General features: G+C 44.3%; 1 protein-coding gene across 5 annotated transcripts in view; it reads right to left on the minus strand.

The window, feature by feature from the left end:
• ARMC2 (armadillo repeat containing 2) overlaps positions 1-16,565 on the minus strand; it is a 222,709-nt gene that overhangs the window by 131,692 nt on the left and 74,452 nt on the right. For 2 of the 5 annotated variants that reach the window (XM_059941454.1, XM_059941449.1), the window contains exons 1-2: positions 6,171-6,351; positions 378-638 (exon numbers count right to left, since the gene is read on the minus strand). In XM_059941454.1, the coding sequence (XP_059797437.1) occupies positions 378-595 (218 nt within the window). In that variant the 5' untranslated portion in view covers positions 596-638; positions 6,171-6,351. Of the gene's footprint in view, positions 1-377; positions 639-4,793; positions 4,851-6,052; positions 6,097-6,170; positions 6,352-16,565 lie in introns of those variants that run through there. The other 3 variants (XM_059941452.1, XM_059941453.1, XM_059941451.1) reach the window with 3 other exon arrangements.

Raw genomic sequence — 16,565 nt, forward strand, 5'->3', positions numbered from 1 at the left:
GCATAAGCCTTGAGGAAGAAGCGATTTTTAAAAATCATAGTACTTTAAACATTTTATTAACAACTCTTTTCTTGCTTTTAGGAGGATTGTAAATATTGAATAATGAAAAGAAGGAATGTATATTGTGATTTTTTTAAAAGCTTTGTTCATATCACTTTATAAAGTTGGTATGACAATCATTATTAACCACTTCTAACCAAAGTAACTTCTTGGACCCAAGGTCTGGAGATACCTTTAGAAATCTTGAACAGATATAAGAGGTATAATTAGCAGAAGTCACACCTAGAAAAGCAACTATCCATAACTAGAATTAAGGGAAAATGTCATCTGGTTACATATATATACTTGAGTGTATAGGCAAGAGAAATTGTAAATACCTGAAGGAAGACGGGGGTCTATTTTCTGGTGTTCTTGAAGATGCACGTCCAAATAGTTTTCTTTGGTCTTCCCGTGGTGTAAATGGTCTTTGGGTCCTAAGAGTTCTTAAGGCATTTCGTGCTTCACTTATGATTTCTGCACTAGTCTTCTGCTCGGACACTGAAGGTCGGTAAAACGGATCTAGCTTTTCTAACTTTTTATCATTTGGAGACAACATCTTTCCTTATAAAGTGCAATGTTCTTCAGGTAGACACCACACCCTGCGAATATAGGGTACAAAATATCAACTATTTTCATCCAGTCATTTAGAAAGGAGTGCTCAAACCCAACCATTAAACCATTCCTGTATATTAAACTTGAAAAAAAAATCACAACCTTTAATTAAAAATCTACCACGCAGTTACACTTAGAAGATCAGGAAGGGAAAAGAGCTTTCAAAAAAATAGGTTGACGTGCACAGCGATGCCTTTGGGAATACATGCGATTGAGGGAAATGACGCACAGGGAAGAGACCTAGAGTGAAAGCTAAACCTGGAGAGAAAGAGAATAACTCGTGAAAGAAGACACCCCAGGAAGGGAAAACCATCTCATAGTCTCCAATCTATAAAAAACACACTGGGTGGCGGGGCAGAGGGGTTCTGCTAAAATGTTTAACTGAAGTTTCCCTTTTTTTCCCACTGCCCTCCACACAAAATGCTAGTATAAGATTAAAGTTAGTCAGATGGGGCCTCTATCCAAACTATATCAGCTTTTATAAATGTAGCTTGTAAACTCAGACAAAGGTTCAGCCTTACATTTGCCTATGATATATTTGAATGAGTTGATTCAAATCACCTTCAATTTGAGATAATGTCCTACATGAATAAATACCGAATATCGATATCAAATGATCCTTTCCCAGGCCACCGCGCTCGGTTAAAAAGTTAAAGTCACGCACAAGGGCCATGAGAATGCAGAACCTTCTTTATGCTCGTGTGTCCCATGGAGGCCTGGCTAACTTGGCAACACACCTGTGACAGCTCTACACTTTAAAATAGTCGAGATTTAAAAAACTTAATCCTAATCAGTACATTTAGTGTTCATTAAAAAAAAAAGTTGTATCTCCAGCGAGACTGAGGTCTGTAAATTATTCATATATTTCAGCTGCCCAATTTTAGAATAACTTCTGCAAAAAAGAAAAAAGTTTTGTGACATATGCCCAAGGAAACTAAAAAGACACCATTTCTGTAAGTAGAATCTACAGGTGATTCCTTAGACAACTAAAGAGGACTTGACTGTATTATGATTCTATACATTAAGGTGTTGCTTAACAACAGACAGCAAGAACATCTGTTTAGTTCTACCCTCCATAAGAGTTTTTGAGGAAAAGAATATGATAACTGCAAACAATATGCTGTTCCTTTCATATGGAAAGGCCAGGTGTTGAAGTAAAGCAGTTATAAATTACTAGATAAGCAATACTCTTCTAGGAATTTTTGATATAGGAGTTCCAATTTAAGCAAGGTCTCCGGAATTATGTACATTAGAACAATTAACAAAAACTGTGGCAGGCCTGGTACATTTACTTCTAATATATGATAGCCTCTTTAGTAAAAAATATTCAATGCTAATTATTAAAAATACATATAAAGTGTTTCATACACACTATATATATATATTTATATATATAAATTTTTGATGCATAATAATACAAATTCAGAACCACAACATCTAACTTCAGTGTCCATGGCAAGTTTGTTTGCTGGTTTGTTTTTAAAAGGCCCACTGAAGTAAGAAAAGAAGACATTTCAGTACAATGAACAAGTTTCTTCCAGAGACCAAATGAAGTTTGTGACGCCTTAGCCCCACATGGCACTAATAAGTTTAGGGATGTCCAAAGGTGATCTGGCAAAACTAATTAAGATTAGAGAACGTGCTTTGGGTGAGTAATAATGGACCATCATTCCTGACTAAGGTTGTCCTTGGCTGTATTTTAGTTTACATTGTAAACTATACCCTTTCATAGAGTAATGAAGGAGGCCAAATTCTAAGACCTCTGTAAATTATTTGGGCATACAGGAGTTTAGATTGATCAAATACTGCTGGAAACGATGTACATAATGGGTTTAAAAATCTTTTTGTCCGTAAATTTTTACCACAAATTCTAACACAACTTTCTCTCTCCCTTTGCCTCTCTCTTCCCCGCAAATCCCACCTTAGCAGCTATATTGTGAGAAACTGTTTCAATAATGTAGTATCTGCTCAGTTAATCTATCATCATATCAATATTAATATATTAGTAACTAAATCAAACATGGAAATGTTCAATAATGCAAGTGAACTGAGTTAGAAGTGGGTTTTTTTTGGGGGGGGAGTATTTTCTTTATAATTATTAAATTACAAATTCTTATTAGAGATGGTTTTTGCCAATTTAAAAAACGATCAGAGTTTGAAAGCTTGTCTATTTATAGTAAAGTATGCCTGAACCATAACGCAATAGTATCACAGAAATTTTAACTTTACAAAAATTCTCCTGACAACTGGAACAAATCCATTCAGCTAGTATAGGTGAACTGTTTCCTCCCCTTGGATCTCTGGGAACACAGACAGGAATAAACTGTCTTCACTCTCAGGCAAGGACCAACCACTAGTACTCTCAAGTACATCATCTCAATTAACTCTATGAGGTGGATAAAGTCTTAGGCAATAGCACGCACACACACGCACACACACAACCTAAGACATATGCCCAGGGCTGATATTGAAACTATTACCCACTGGATTGGGTGGTAGAAGGTGGGGACTCAGAGGTCCTGGGGCTGTGGCTATTTACACACCAATATAGAAACATGCTGGTGTTCTCACAGGCAGAGCAGCTTTCTTGGTGTGAACCAGCTGGGTATCAGTCCTGCTTGTACCCACATGCTTTTATACAAGATAGAAACTGATGGGGGCAATACAAAAAATAGAGATAAACTACCATGTGATTATGAAAGAGAAAGGGATTTCTGATTGGGAGGTGTCAGGCAGACATCCTGGAGGAGGTGATGCTTGAGCTAGGTTCTGGAAAATGGTCTGAATTTGAACAAATGACAATGGCCGACATTGGGGCTGGAATAGAGGAGGAATTTCCAACCAAGTCAATGAGTGAGTCAAGGCAGAGTATCAAGGACATATGGAGTGTGCGCTGGAGAGGAAGGAGCTCTGGAAATGAAGACTGGAGTTGTAGCAGAGACAGAACTGAATGGCAGGTCAAGAAAGTAAATAAAAGCTGATAAGCAAATTAAAAGATGTTGAGGCATGATGTGATGGCAGGAATGGGCAGGATGGAAAGGATGGAAAAAACTAGAAGGGACAAGATCAGGCAGTTTTTATATAACCACCCAGCTAACTCTTAGATCTAGGTCCTCAAGAAAGCTTTCCTGGACATGCCTCTCCCACCCTCCCAGCCTCAACTAGGTGTCCCTCCGCCATACTCTGCACGGTCCCCCGTGGTCTCTGTTAGTACACCCACCCCTCCCTGGGTTAGAATTGCCTGCGCACCTGGTGTTGCCCCACCAGACTCTGAGCCTTAGCTCTTCATGTGAAGCACAGCTTAAAGTCAGCATTTGTGTAATCGCTGGACTTCATTTTCAAATACAGACCCAAGCTAGAAAATATCCAGATGAAGGCTGCATGGCTTCTGAATTGGAGGCATTTGCTACAGTGGATTAAGAAAGCACATGGGACTTTATTTCAAATGGCATCTGATTCTTGATGCCATGGGGTAATATGAGAACAAATTTAGCCCCTTTTTGCTTTCTTGCTTTCACTTCAAGTTGCTCAGCATGGAGTAAGACTTGACAAATGTGATTAGTGGATGGTGCACTGAAAGCCCGAAGTATAGGAGTGAAGGTGAAATAGAATTAAGAATAGAGATGAGAACAAGTAAGGTGCACCAAGAACACAAGAACCAACAGGATTTGGCATCTGAGAGGGCAGGGAGGGGGCAGAGGTGACACTGGGTATGCAAACTTAGGGAGGTTGTGAGGGCAAGGTGACCTTTTAAAAGAAAACAGGAGGAGGGACTTCCCTGGTGGTCCAGTGGTTAAGACTCCGCACTTCCAAAGCAGGGGGCCTGGGTTCGATCCCTGGTCAGGGAACTAGATCCTGCATGCCATAGACCCCGGTACAGCCAAATAAATAAATATTTTTTTAAAAAATAAAAGAAAACAGGAGGGGATGTGGACTTTAAAGGGAAAGAAGCAGCTGAGTTCTGTCTTGCATCACTGTCTTGAGTTTATGATGTCCACAGGACCTCTAGAGGATGACCACCACCAGCAGTAGGAAATTTGAAACTGGCGACGTTTTCAAACAAAATATTTCTTATTGGTTAGGGGAAAAGTTGTGAGTTGTCATTTATAAGTTTATACCTAATTATAAAGATCTGTCTTTACCTCTGCTGCTAACAGTCATCTGAAACAGGCTTCTTGCTAAATGCAACACGGCACTATCAGGATGTTCGCAACAGGGGAAAGACTGGCCATCTCCATACTCTTTTTCCTGCAAATCAAATATTCAAGACCCTTACCGTGATTTTGAATGACTTTCGTGTTAATATGAGTATCCAAAGAAGCAGTGGTTAAATGCTTAGATGCTGGAGTAAAGGTTCAAATAATCTGACAATTTGCAGCTACGTAACCTTGGGCAAGACTTCTAACATCTCTAAGCCTCGGTTCCTTCAGCTGTAAAAAGTGTGTAGTAATAGTAATTGATTCATAGGATTGTTTTGAGAATTAAGTGACAAAATTAACGTAAAGTGCTTTAGCATGGTGCCTGGCCCTTAAAAAACATTAAATACTGTCCAAGCACTATGTGATAAAAGGATACAACAAAAAATTTTCTCATGAATGAAAAGCTGCATTTAAAAAAAAGAAATTGCAGAAGAAAGGAAATGACATTTGTTCAGTGTTTTCACACATTTTATAAGTTTTAAAATTTAAACCAGGGTGTTTTGCTTTGTGAAAAAAGAATCTTAAGTATTTTATTGAATATCAGCTATGTCAAAACAACAATTGATCAGAATTTTATAGACTCACAAAGTAGGATACAAATAAAGAGTGGTACTTGCTTTTCTACCAAGTAAAATAATTCTAAATCAGGGTGAGATGGAAGATCTGCTGTGATACTCATAGGAATGGATTATAAAAGGCATTATATGTACGTACGATATATTTTAATGCATATTGTTACACTTATTTATTAAGACCCTATGTATTGCCTAGAGGAGCCCAGGTACAATTTGTGTCACCTTGGCTGGGTCACTGTATGCCTAAACAAAGTCCCTTAGTCTATCACTCTCATTCAACAAATACTACTGAGTTTCTACTAAGCACCACGCGCTTGCCTAAATGCTCAATGTATAGAAATAAAGACAGCCGCGGCCCGACCCCGACAGCGTGCACAGGGCACTCTCATCACCTCTCTCCCCATACAGGGACAGAAGGCGGACGACAGCAGGAGGGGTGCCCGGTGAACCGGCGGGGGACGCCTCACCTCCCACGCAGAGAGCGGCTTCCCCACTCCCAGCAATACCCCCTCCTCCACCGGTCCAGGCCAGAGCAGAGCGCAACAGCATCTTCACTCTGCCCGCCAGCCAGCCTGGCTCGGCCGGGCCGGCCAGTGTCTCCATGGTAACCGTACACAAACTATTTACCCAGGACGCCCAGGACGCCTCCCTGCAGAGCCAGGAAGCTGCTGGACAGGCGGAGTGGGCCAGGGAATGAGCTGGGACTGGGCGCAGGGAAGGGGGCTTCCGGCCAGACCCAAAGCACCTGTAGGTAGCGGTGGAGACAGTGACAACTGCGGAGATTCAGCTCATCCTCCAGCTTTCCCCAGGCGGCGACGGCGGCAGCAGCAGCCACCGAGAGCAGGCGGGGCCCAGCAGGGTGGGGCCGGGCCAGGAGTGACTGAGAGGTCCCGCAGCCCCCGCTGGGCCACTGGACTTGCGCAGGTCTCCCCAACGCATGCGTAGAAACACTGAGGCGTGGGCGCCAGCAGGCGGGGAGTGGGAGGAGCGTGGGCGAGGGCCCGTGGCAGGGAGTACGAGCATCAGGTGCTGCGAGAAAGGGCGACCGGTAAGCTTGGACGAGCCGGGGTGGGAAGGCGTCTGCTTTTAAATCAGCAATTTACGGAACCGCGTTTGTTGAGCCCCTATGAGATATCAGCGCCTCTATTAAATAGCAATAAGCAGGGCAGCAGCTTAGTGTTTAGGGGTAAGATTCAGGATTTACTGGTTCAAGTTGCGGTTCAGTATAATCTTGAACTAGTTGTTTAACCCTCTCAGTCTCTCCTCATCTGTAAAATGGAGGGAATAATAGTACCTAGCTAGGTCTTGGGGTGGTTGTGAAGATTGAATGAGAAAACAGATTTAAAGTGCTATGCATGTGGCAGTCAACGAATGTTAAACTGTTGCTATTATTAAGACCTTGCACTTGTGAAGCACTTTAGAGTTTACAGAGTATTTCACTGTATAGTATATTTTTGAGGGTCCCTGGCACTCTGAGGTAGCCAGCCTGGCATCCCCATTCACAGGAAACAAAATCGGGGCCCGAGGTCTAGTGAGTGACAGCGGTAGATTCAAGTCTAGGCCTCGCCTCAGCAGACATTTTTTGCTCCTACTGCATTATCACAATTGACTGGCAGAAGAACCCCATTTATTAGTTTTTGGTTTAAATTCTGTTCTCTCCTGTTAGACCATTCAGCAACACTTTACAGTGTTAAATACAAGTGAGACCATAATCACTCTCCATTCAGGATTGCACCACATTTTATAAATATGGGGATTTTTCAGCTGAAGTGTTGTTGTCAACATTGGAAAAATGCCACATCCCTCGGTGCTAAGTATCTTGTAAAGAATAATTAAATTGAAAATATTTTTGAGCACATACTATGTGTAAGGCATGGTGTCAGGTGGGAAATGATACTAACCTGAACTAAAGGAATCTAATTATTCTTCAAAGTACCCAACAGGATTTCACATATAACAAACAATAAATACTTACTAGTTGACTGGATAATTTTAGGGCCTGAAACAAAGCATTTGCGTTCTTCAGGGTTGAAATCTTTTCCAGTGACTCGACCTGAATTATCATATCAAGTCCCTTTTACTGGCCATTGGACTCTATTGTGCAAAGGGACTTTTGCCCATTTAATATAAACCATAACTAGTACTTTGAGTTCACAACTTGTGAGATATGACCAAAATGCAACTTTATTTTTGTGTCTCACTGCCATCTAAAAATATATTCAGTGTTGGTTATCTTCCCCTGCCCCTGGATGGAAAGCTGGGTAGAGTTGTATTTTCTGCTCGTTTATAGATAACTGATAGTCCTCTAGTAACTAAATCTCTACCACAGCTTCGTTCCAAAATTCTAATGTTGGGTACAAGATATAAACAAATGCATCAAACTTAACTTGGAAGTAAGGCCTCATCCCTCTCTTCCCTTCTCAGGCTTAAGGTCTGTAATTGGCTTTCCCAGAGGGGATGTGGTTGGCTTAGGCTCACCACTTCCCCATTGACTAGAGGCTCCTTAAGACCCAGCCTGGGTGGAGGTGGGCAGGAAGTAGGGAAAGGGGAAGCCAAGAGCTGGAGCACTCGTTCCTGGAGCTGATGGCTTTGAGCTTGCTGTGCCTGGCCTGTGATTAAAGCAACCCACATGGGTCTTTCCTGAGTCCTTCAGAGTTTCCTGTTAATGGGGACCTCTCTCTCTGAGACTCTGGGTGGGTGCAGTGCTAGTCTACTGGTTGCTTGTAACTCCTTCCCACCCCCTAGAAATCCAGGGTTCACTCCAGACCCTTTAGATGGATCCCAAGATGGCCCCACATCTCGTCCCAGGGAAATCCCACACACCTCTTGCCCCTGAGACTCTGAGAGTGCAGGCCATGCAGCCCCCTCCATGCTATCCCAGGATGGAGCTTTAGTTTTCCCAGGACCACCTAACTGCAGTCTCTGGGAAGCCCCTCTTGCTGAGTTTGAGATGAGGGAATTGGCAACTCCACACTCCAAAGAAATTTTCTCATACATCCTCCCCCTCCTCCACTCTCTGACTCCTTATTTTTAGCCTCAGCCTGGACCCTTAGGTCCAGGGAGTCTGTATGTTTCTTTGTAACTGGCCCTATGGAGACTTTGCCTCACCTTCATTTTGGAACTGATGATTATACAATTACCATCTCAGCTGAAACTTCAGTTTAAAAACCTGTTGTACAGTCAATTACTAACTATGGTCTTTGCACCCCAGGATCTTGGGCTAAAATAGACCTCGTAAGCACACTACTGGAACATGAAGCTGGCCGGCTCAGTTGGCCAGGAAATGTCTGCCAGGCAAGTCAGAACGATTGAAAAGAATGACAAGGGCAGAATTATAGGCAGCAGTTATTTAAAAGCAATAAAGCTGCCCAGCTTACTTCACTGAAGGGCACGACATGGGAAAGTCTTGAGGATATCATAGCAATGGCCTATTATATTGACCTGGCTGTTCCTCCATGGTTACCTGATGGCTATTTAACCGAATTTGACATTGTTAAGCTTATAAGTGGAATTATTTTAGAAACAAAATTGTTGACATTTCTTATACCTTAGAAAGATTAAAGAGGAAAACATTTAGTCTCTAACATGTATAAAGCACTTTATAGTTTCTAAACTGCTTTCATTTGGAGCATTTCCTTTTTATTGTTTTATTTAGAGTTTACAGTAAGCCTGAGAGGTCGTTGGTTTGGGGATTATTATCCCAATTTGAGAGTGGACAAAACTGAGGTTCAGAGAGGGTAAGTGACCTGCCCACAGTCACACAGCTAGTAAAGTGATCTGAGACCTGGTGTTTTTGATGCCCAGGTCCCATGTGCCATACACTATTGTACACATGTAAATGTAATTTTTCAGGCTGAGGCCTCTTGTTCACAGCATTGAGAGGTACCTCCTAGGCTGCCGATGCTGTTAAGATATGCTCTTCATTTTCTCCCCTCACTTATCTCAAAGTATATCCTGTGTGGGGCTATAGGGAGCAAGAGGAACTTAAGAATCTTTACATTCACTTGAAAATGTCTGCTGGATTTCTGGATTTGGGGTTAAGGTGAGAATTATATAGGTCGTAGAGCAGGTAATAATATAATTTTACGTACGTATGCAGAAGTACAACAGAATGATAGCTACTTTCAACCACAGACGACCAATGTGTTTTATAGTTTATACTAGTTTACATTACATATACTTCATATTTAATATCTATAACCTGTCTTTATTTATACATTAGACATATTCTTGAAAAGATACAAATTAAATAAATACTTCTTTCATGCTCACAATTCCTTCAATGGTTTTTATGACCATAACAAAGATGTGACTCACAGAGAAAAAAAAAATTGCTTCTGGCTTGAAATAAAAACCACCAGTTTAGAATTCTAATATTCCGTTTGAGATACTTTCTGCTTTTGCCAATATGGAATCTCGGTGCTTTAATTATTTTTATCACGTAATCCCTGTGAGGCGTTCATCAAATTGATAGCCTATGCAGGCTTTGCATGCAGATTTAAAGGTACAAATACATTTAGAATGCAACTTGGTGAAAATTTACAGTGCAATGGAAGTTAACTAATTTCATGGAACTGGATAGACACAAGACTGTGGAAAGGTCCTAAAATGTATTCACTGAAAAAAAAATTACATGAAAAGTCTATTTCAGCTCTAATCTCAGCTCTAATCTGTGCACCTTCAGTCTTTGCCTTTAAACACATTATCTTACCATGGAACCTGCACCACCTGGGCCACGTTCTGCAGGAGCAGCTAAGTCAAGCATTGCTGAGGATGCTAACAAAGAGGGTCCATTTAATTACCAGGTGATTACAAAGAGTCTCTAACTACCTGGTATTTCATTGGACGGGAGAGGGTTCTAGTTTTCAGGGATTGAGTCAGGAGTCTTAGCTACAAATTGCTTCATCTTAAAACAACTGCTGAAGTACCTCCTGTAGAAGAGACCATCAGAAACCCCCATTCTTTGTCAAGCTCACCTGTGAGGCATTCCTAAGTAAGGATGCCTATATCTTTTGGAAGCTTTCAGCTGTGAATAACAGGATACTCTATGAAAAGTAGCTTAAATACCAAGGACATTTATTATGTTGTTTAAATCTCAAAGCGGGCTACTTCAGGGTTGGCCCTGAAGCTCAGGGATGGCATTAAGGAGTGTCAGTCATGCCTCCTCCCCACACTGTCACAAGACAGTGGTGGCAGCACTGACCTATGCGTTTTCACATGATAGCGTCTCAGAGCAGGGAATAGAGAGAGAAGGGGCAGAGCGCTCTCCATACACTCTTTACACCAAGAAGGAAAAAAATGTCCCAGCAACGCCTCAGCTGTGTTCTCCTTACACCTCATTGGCCAGAACTGTGTCACGTGCCCCCACAGCAGTTGCTGGCAGAGAGGAAGAGGATGACTACGACTATGATTGATTTAGATCAATCGAGTTTCATCCCCTGGGGGTTGGGGGAGGAGCCCATCTTCTCTCAGTATTTTGCCACCACAACCTGAACCAAACTGGAGGCTCTTCAGCAGGGAGAAGGGGCAATGGCTGTTGGGTAGTTGCTGACAACGTCTGCCACAATGTCTGGGTGAACTAATGAAGAATGTCTCCTGATAGGCAAGAGATTTTTGAAAGTTGCTCGTTCTGACTGGAACGAGAGAACCAAAAGAGTAATGCCCAGGCAGGGTGCTCTGGTGCCAAGTCCTGAAGTGAGGCTGTGGTCCCTGGTCTCACTGCTGCCCAATCGTGGCTGCCATTAGAATCACCCAGAGAGCTTCAAAAAGCATCTCTGGGGACTTCCCTGGTGGCGCAGTGGTTAAGAATCCGCCTGCCAATGCAGGGGACACAAGTTCGATCCCTGGTCTGGGAAGATCCCACATGCCGCGGAGCAACTAAGCCCGTGCGCCACAACTGCTGACCCTGCTCTCTAGAGCCCGCGAGCCACAACTACTAAAGCCCAGGCGCCTAGAGCCCGTGCTCCACAACAAGAGAAGCCATTGCAATGAGAAGCCCGCGCACCGTAACGAAGAGTAGCCCCCGCTCGCCACAACTAGAGAAAGCCCGCGCGCAGCAACAAAGACCCAATGCAGCCAAAAACAAATTAATTAATTAATTTTTTTAAAAAAGCATCTGTGCCCAGCACCAACCCCGATGTTGGTCCAGTTGCTGGGGGAGGGGAGCACAGGGCAAAGGGTTCGGCGTTTTTCAGAGCTGCCGAGGAAGCTATAACATGCAGCAACCAGCATGGAGAACCCCAGCCCTAGTGAAGGTCAGAGCTCCCCTGTCTGAAGGCCTCAGCCAGGATCCAAACAGGAGGCAGAGATGTCCCAAGAATCCTTGGCTTCAGAGCAGAGGAAAAGAGAGAACTCTTACGATGCATGACTCAGAGATGAGTCTCAGAGACTCAGGGTGCTATCCTTGATGTCCCCCGACCCTGTTACCATGCCATCTTGGCACTTTTTATATCTACTCTCCACCTGGTCCCTCTGACCCCACTCCATTCTCCTCCTGCTCCAAGTTCATCCTACAGGCAGCACCCAAAGTAACGGTCATAGACCACAGTCCTGGATGTGCCTGTCTCTGCTCACAAGCTCTCAATGTCTGCCCATCGACCACCAAAGTATATCCCAGATCCTCTGGGCTCTGTACTGCAGCTGCTGTTTCTACCTTTTTATAATAACTAGGATTTATTTGGGATTTAGCCATGTGGTAAGTGCTTCGATGACTTTAAACTGGCAAATCTTTCAACCCTGAAGTTCTACAATTATTCTCATTTTACATGCAAGGAAACTGCCCAGGTCACACAGTTGGTAAAAATGGTGGATCTAGGACTCAAGCCCTGCTAGTGTGATTCTGGAGGCCATGTTCCTACACATACCATGTACTCAGACAGACCGGACTGCTGCCATTCCCTGGACACTCCTACAGCTCCCCACCTCCTTGCCTTGGCTTTGAATGGTCCCTTGCCCTTAGAAAGCCAGGGCACTGGGTAGGGATGTTTAGGCACTCCTCTGGAAGGACTGCAACGTGGAACTTACCTTGGGGTAGCCCACAGGAAAGAGGAAGACGATGACATGTATCTGCTCATTCCCTCCTGCCTCCTGTTGTCCACTGGTCAGGTTCATGGTGCATCTAGTCAGGACACCTCTGTGGCTTTCTGTACAATGCCCTGTGGCCCAGGCAGAAGAGCAGAAATAGTGTGTATGGGGACGACCAGGACCGGCGTTGGCCCAGAGGATGAAGTCTGAAGCTGAAGGGACGGGCTACAGGTCTAGGCTGTATGGGGGAGTAAAGAGAGAGGAGAGTGTGCTGGTCTGAAGGCTTGGGGGAGGGTAGAGGGCAGAGGTCATGCCAGGGCACAAAGCAGATGGGGAGGCTTGAGGGAGGGAATGAGGCGTGTGCTGCGGTAGAAAGAGTCCTGGACCAGGAGTCAGGAGACCTGGCTTCAAATGCTGCCCCTGCCGCTCCTTAGCTTCGGCACGTCACCGAATAGCTGTGCTTTTCTCACCGGTGAGATGTGGAGGGTGAACTACATGACCCTCGAGATACAGCCAAGCTCTAGCGTTCCATGGCAAGAGGTTGTAGTCAGAGAGAGGGCTGAGGGCTAGAGATTTTAGAAGTGGCTCAGTTGTGAGAGCCAGACAATGAGGTCCAAGGTGTGGCCTGGCTGGCCACTGCCCCAGGAAAAGTCAGGGTGGCCGGGGGCCTAAGGAGGCCAGAGGAAGTGCTGACAAGGCAGGGACAGAGGGAGAGAAGAACTTGACCCGTCAAGTAGTTTGTTCCTCAAGACTCTCGTGCTAGTAACACCCGTGTACAGGTGTCTCCCCGCAGAACCTGGCAGCCCCAGAGAAGGCTGTGACTCCAGGGCTTGAGGCTCTAGGAGAGAGAGGCTTCTCAGCTCTCTTGGGTGATGATGGCAATGAGTTGCCCTGAGAAGGAGCCCCCTAACCAGTCTGGAGACCCGTGGGCCTAGAGGAGCCCACCCAGGAGGCTTACTTTGCCACGTCTTGGGGCTCTCAAATTCAGTTTGTTTGATTTTCAAAACAATGTACTTCTGTACTGAGTTATCAGCCCAGGAATATATTATCTTGGCAATATGACAAGAAGGAAAATTTAAATAGAGGGAAAAAAGTTTAATTTAGCTGTGGGAATTCAGGTGATCAAGGAAATGTAGAGTTTCAGCATTCAGGCAGAAGGAATCCTAGCAGGTCCCAAATCTAGCTGATAGTATCTGAGCTGCTAATAGCAATATCTTTAAGAGCTAAAGATGCTAAGCACCTATGTTCATTGAGATGAGAAGAATCATACAATTCTTTATACTATTCAGATAAAAGATATTACATAAATTGGGTCCACAATATTATCTACCAGGGATGCAAAAGTAAAAGCCACAAACCAATGAAAACCTCATCATAATCACTGTGTACTTGCAAAGCACTTTGCATCAGAGCCCCAGACACTTCACATTTCATAGAGCTAAATACACACACACACACATACACACACACACACACACCCCAGTACATGTGAAACAGGAAATCTGACAATGATGGATTTTGTTAGTGTCAATGTCATTGTCCTGGCTGTGACGTTGTACATAGTTCTGCAAAATGTTACCACTGGGAAACTGGGTAAGGGGTACACAGGACCTCTCAGAACTTCACTATATCGTTTCTTAGAACTGTATGTGAATCTACAAGACCTCAAAATAAAAAGTTTAAAATAAACCACTTCACCCTCTCACTTCCTACTTCATCTCTACAAGGCTCATAAAATGAAAAGCTATGATGCAAACACAGAGGAAATATAAATTCAGAAATAAACAGGATGATTATCCCATGATGCAGTGTGGATAAAACAGTTTCTGTCTGAACTTTGAAAACAGTGCATTGGCCTTGACTGATCAAGAAACGTGAAGTTCCAGCACTGAAAGTCTCAGTGAAATTATTCTTTCTGGGTGTTTTCTAAGTTCACACCCAGAGATTGTTAAAATAAACGGTGTGTCTATCAGGTTTGTTGTTTTTTTTTTTTAAACTTCATTGTGACAGTTCTTATTAGGGTATGGATAGAAACAGAAGCTTTTCAATTTTTTAAACCATTTTGATCTTGAGAGCTCAAACTCAAACTAAGAGAAGGAATTTTTGGCATAGATGGCAGTGTTCGAAGCAGCTCATTTTCTACTAGGAGTGGAGACCCCCTGGCTCCTCCAGGCCCCTGCTACTCTCTGCCCATTGGCTGCAGCTGCTCCAGACCCCCCACTGGTCCCACCTTCCCCTGCCCTCTAATTAAGCTGCAGGGGTCAAGCCCCCAGCCAACCATTGCTCACCACGCACTGTGCCACCTCCTGTTTCAGCCTAGCACCCAACACTAAAGATCTGCCAGGCTTTGCACTAAGTGGCTTAAGTTCTTAGGAAGCCATGTGATTGCATCTTGTACCAGCTGGTCTCCTAAAGCAGCTCCAGGCAGAGCACACTGTAGTTCTCTGGCCAGGACACACTCTGAGGTCATGATTTGCCATGAGGAAAGCTCATCCGGCATGGAACAGCATCATTTCATGTTCCCTGAGCCCTCAGTACAGGTGTCCCACACCCAGATAGTCCTTGTTTTCAAGAACCTCACCAAAAAGAAAGATTAATGCCTCTGTAGCAAGTTTTTAAAGATGCTCCAAACCATCTCTTTTTTGGTTATTATTTTTCTCACTGTATATTATACTTCTTGTTCATTTGGGTCCTAGAGAGGAGAACCCCAAGGAGAAGAGAATGGAACTGCGTAGCTAGCAGGATGGTAAGCACTTGAGAGCAGAGAGTTTGTCCCTCTCTCTCACCTTTGGGTATCCTTGATACGAGAATGGTAGCCAGAACATATAGATGTTTAATCAATACTTGTTGAATAAATGAACAAGTGAATGTGGGCTTGAGAAGATGATATTCAGGGCCAGAGTGTCATGATGTGTACCCTGTATGTTCCACGGTATCAGTCCACTGACAGTCACCCACAGCGCCCTCTAGCCCCGCCTACCGCCAGTCTCTTGTCAGTTATTTCTGGGAGTACCTATGGCTGTGCATTCTCACCTGTGATCAGAAGCAAGTCCCATCACACTCCTCAGCTCACGCCATCTCAGGGTCTCCTCACTGCCCCAGCTGTGGGAGCCCTTTCTTTGGGAGAGTGTGGTCTTCCCTCCTGCCCACTGGTGCCGGCCTGGAGTGGGAGCGTTGGGGTGGGCTCTCCTGGTCCTCTGTGCACCTCGTCTCCAGGGCCCGGGCCAGCACCGCTTCTGCCCAGAGCCTCACACAGCCATTCACAAACAGAGGATCCTCACTTCTCACCTGCTCCTCCCTCGGGGGCTCAAAACCGGTCCACAGGCCTGGCTAAGGGTCAGAACCCCTTCATCCCTCTTTTTCTTACTTCTCTATTCCTTTTGGCACCAACAAACTCCTTCCTTTCCCATCAGTGTCAGTGTGAGCCAAAAGCTCTCCTGCAAATCGGCTCCTGCAGACAGGCACCTGCAGGGGTCGCCAACCTCCCAGGTCTCCAGTTAGCAGAGGCCTGGTGTGAACTACCCAGGAAAGAGCCCTGGGCTTAGGGCCTGGAGTCTGAGGTCAAGCCTCACCCCTGACTGCTTTGTAACGTGGGAGAAAGAATCTATGGGAGTTTCTTGGGCCTTCCTTTCTGGGTGTGTGAAGGAAAGTGGGTTCCAACAGTCTGTGGTACCATGAGCTATTTGAGGGAGAAGAAAGTGAAGGCAAGAGGCCTGGGAAGGAGCTAGAGGCATGGGAAATCAATGGTTAGCCAGGAAAGGCATGTAACAGAGCGCCCCTCTGGTCATGGGGAGGAGATAGCCCACCCTAGGAGCTAACAGGGGTAGCTCTTGTAGCAAGTGCAGAGATAAAAGACACCTCTTAGGTAGGGTCACCTCTTAGGTTCCTGGAGCTTCCACGGGATGAAAAGCAGATGTGGTTCTTTTGTGCAGTCATACAGGATGGCTGGCCCCACTCCTAGTCAAGATTATTTTTTTCCTTTGTTGCTTGTTTTTTTTTGGTGTCGTATCTAAGAACCTATTGCCAAATCCAAGGTCATGAAGATTTTTTCCTCTTTTCTTCTAAGAGTTTCATAGTTTTAACTCTTACATTTAAAAGTCTTTGGTCCATTTTGAGT

This window comes from Balaenoptera ricei, chromosome 12 (genome assembly GCF_028023285.1).
Source record: "Balaenoptera ricei isolate mBalRic1 chromosome 12, mBalRic1.hap2, whole genome shotgun sequence".
In the NCBI taxonomy this organism is placed as follows: domain Eukaryota; kingdom Metazoa; phylum Chordata; class Mammalia; order Artiodactyla; family Balaenopteridae; genus Balaenoptera; species Balaenoptera ricei.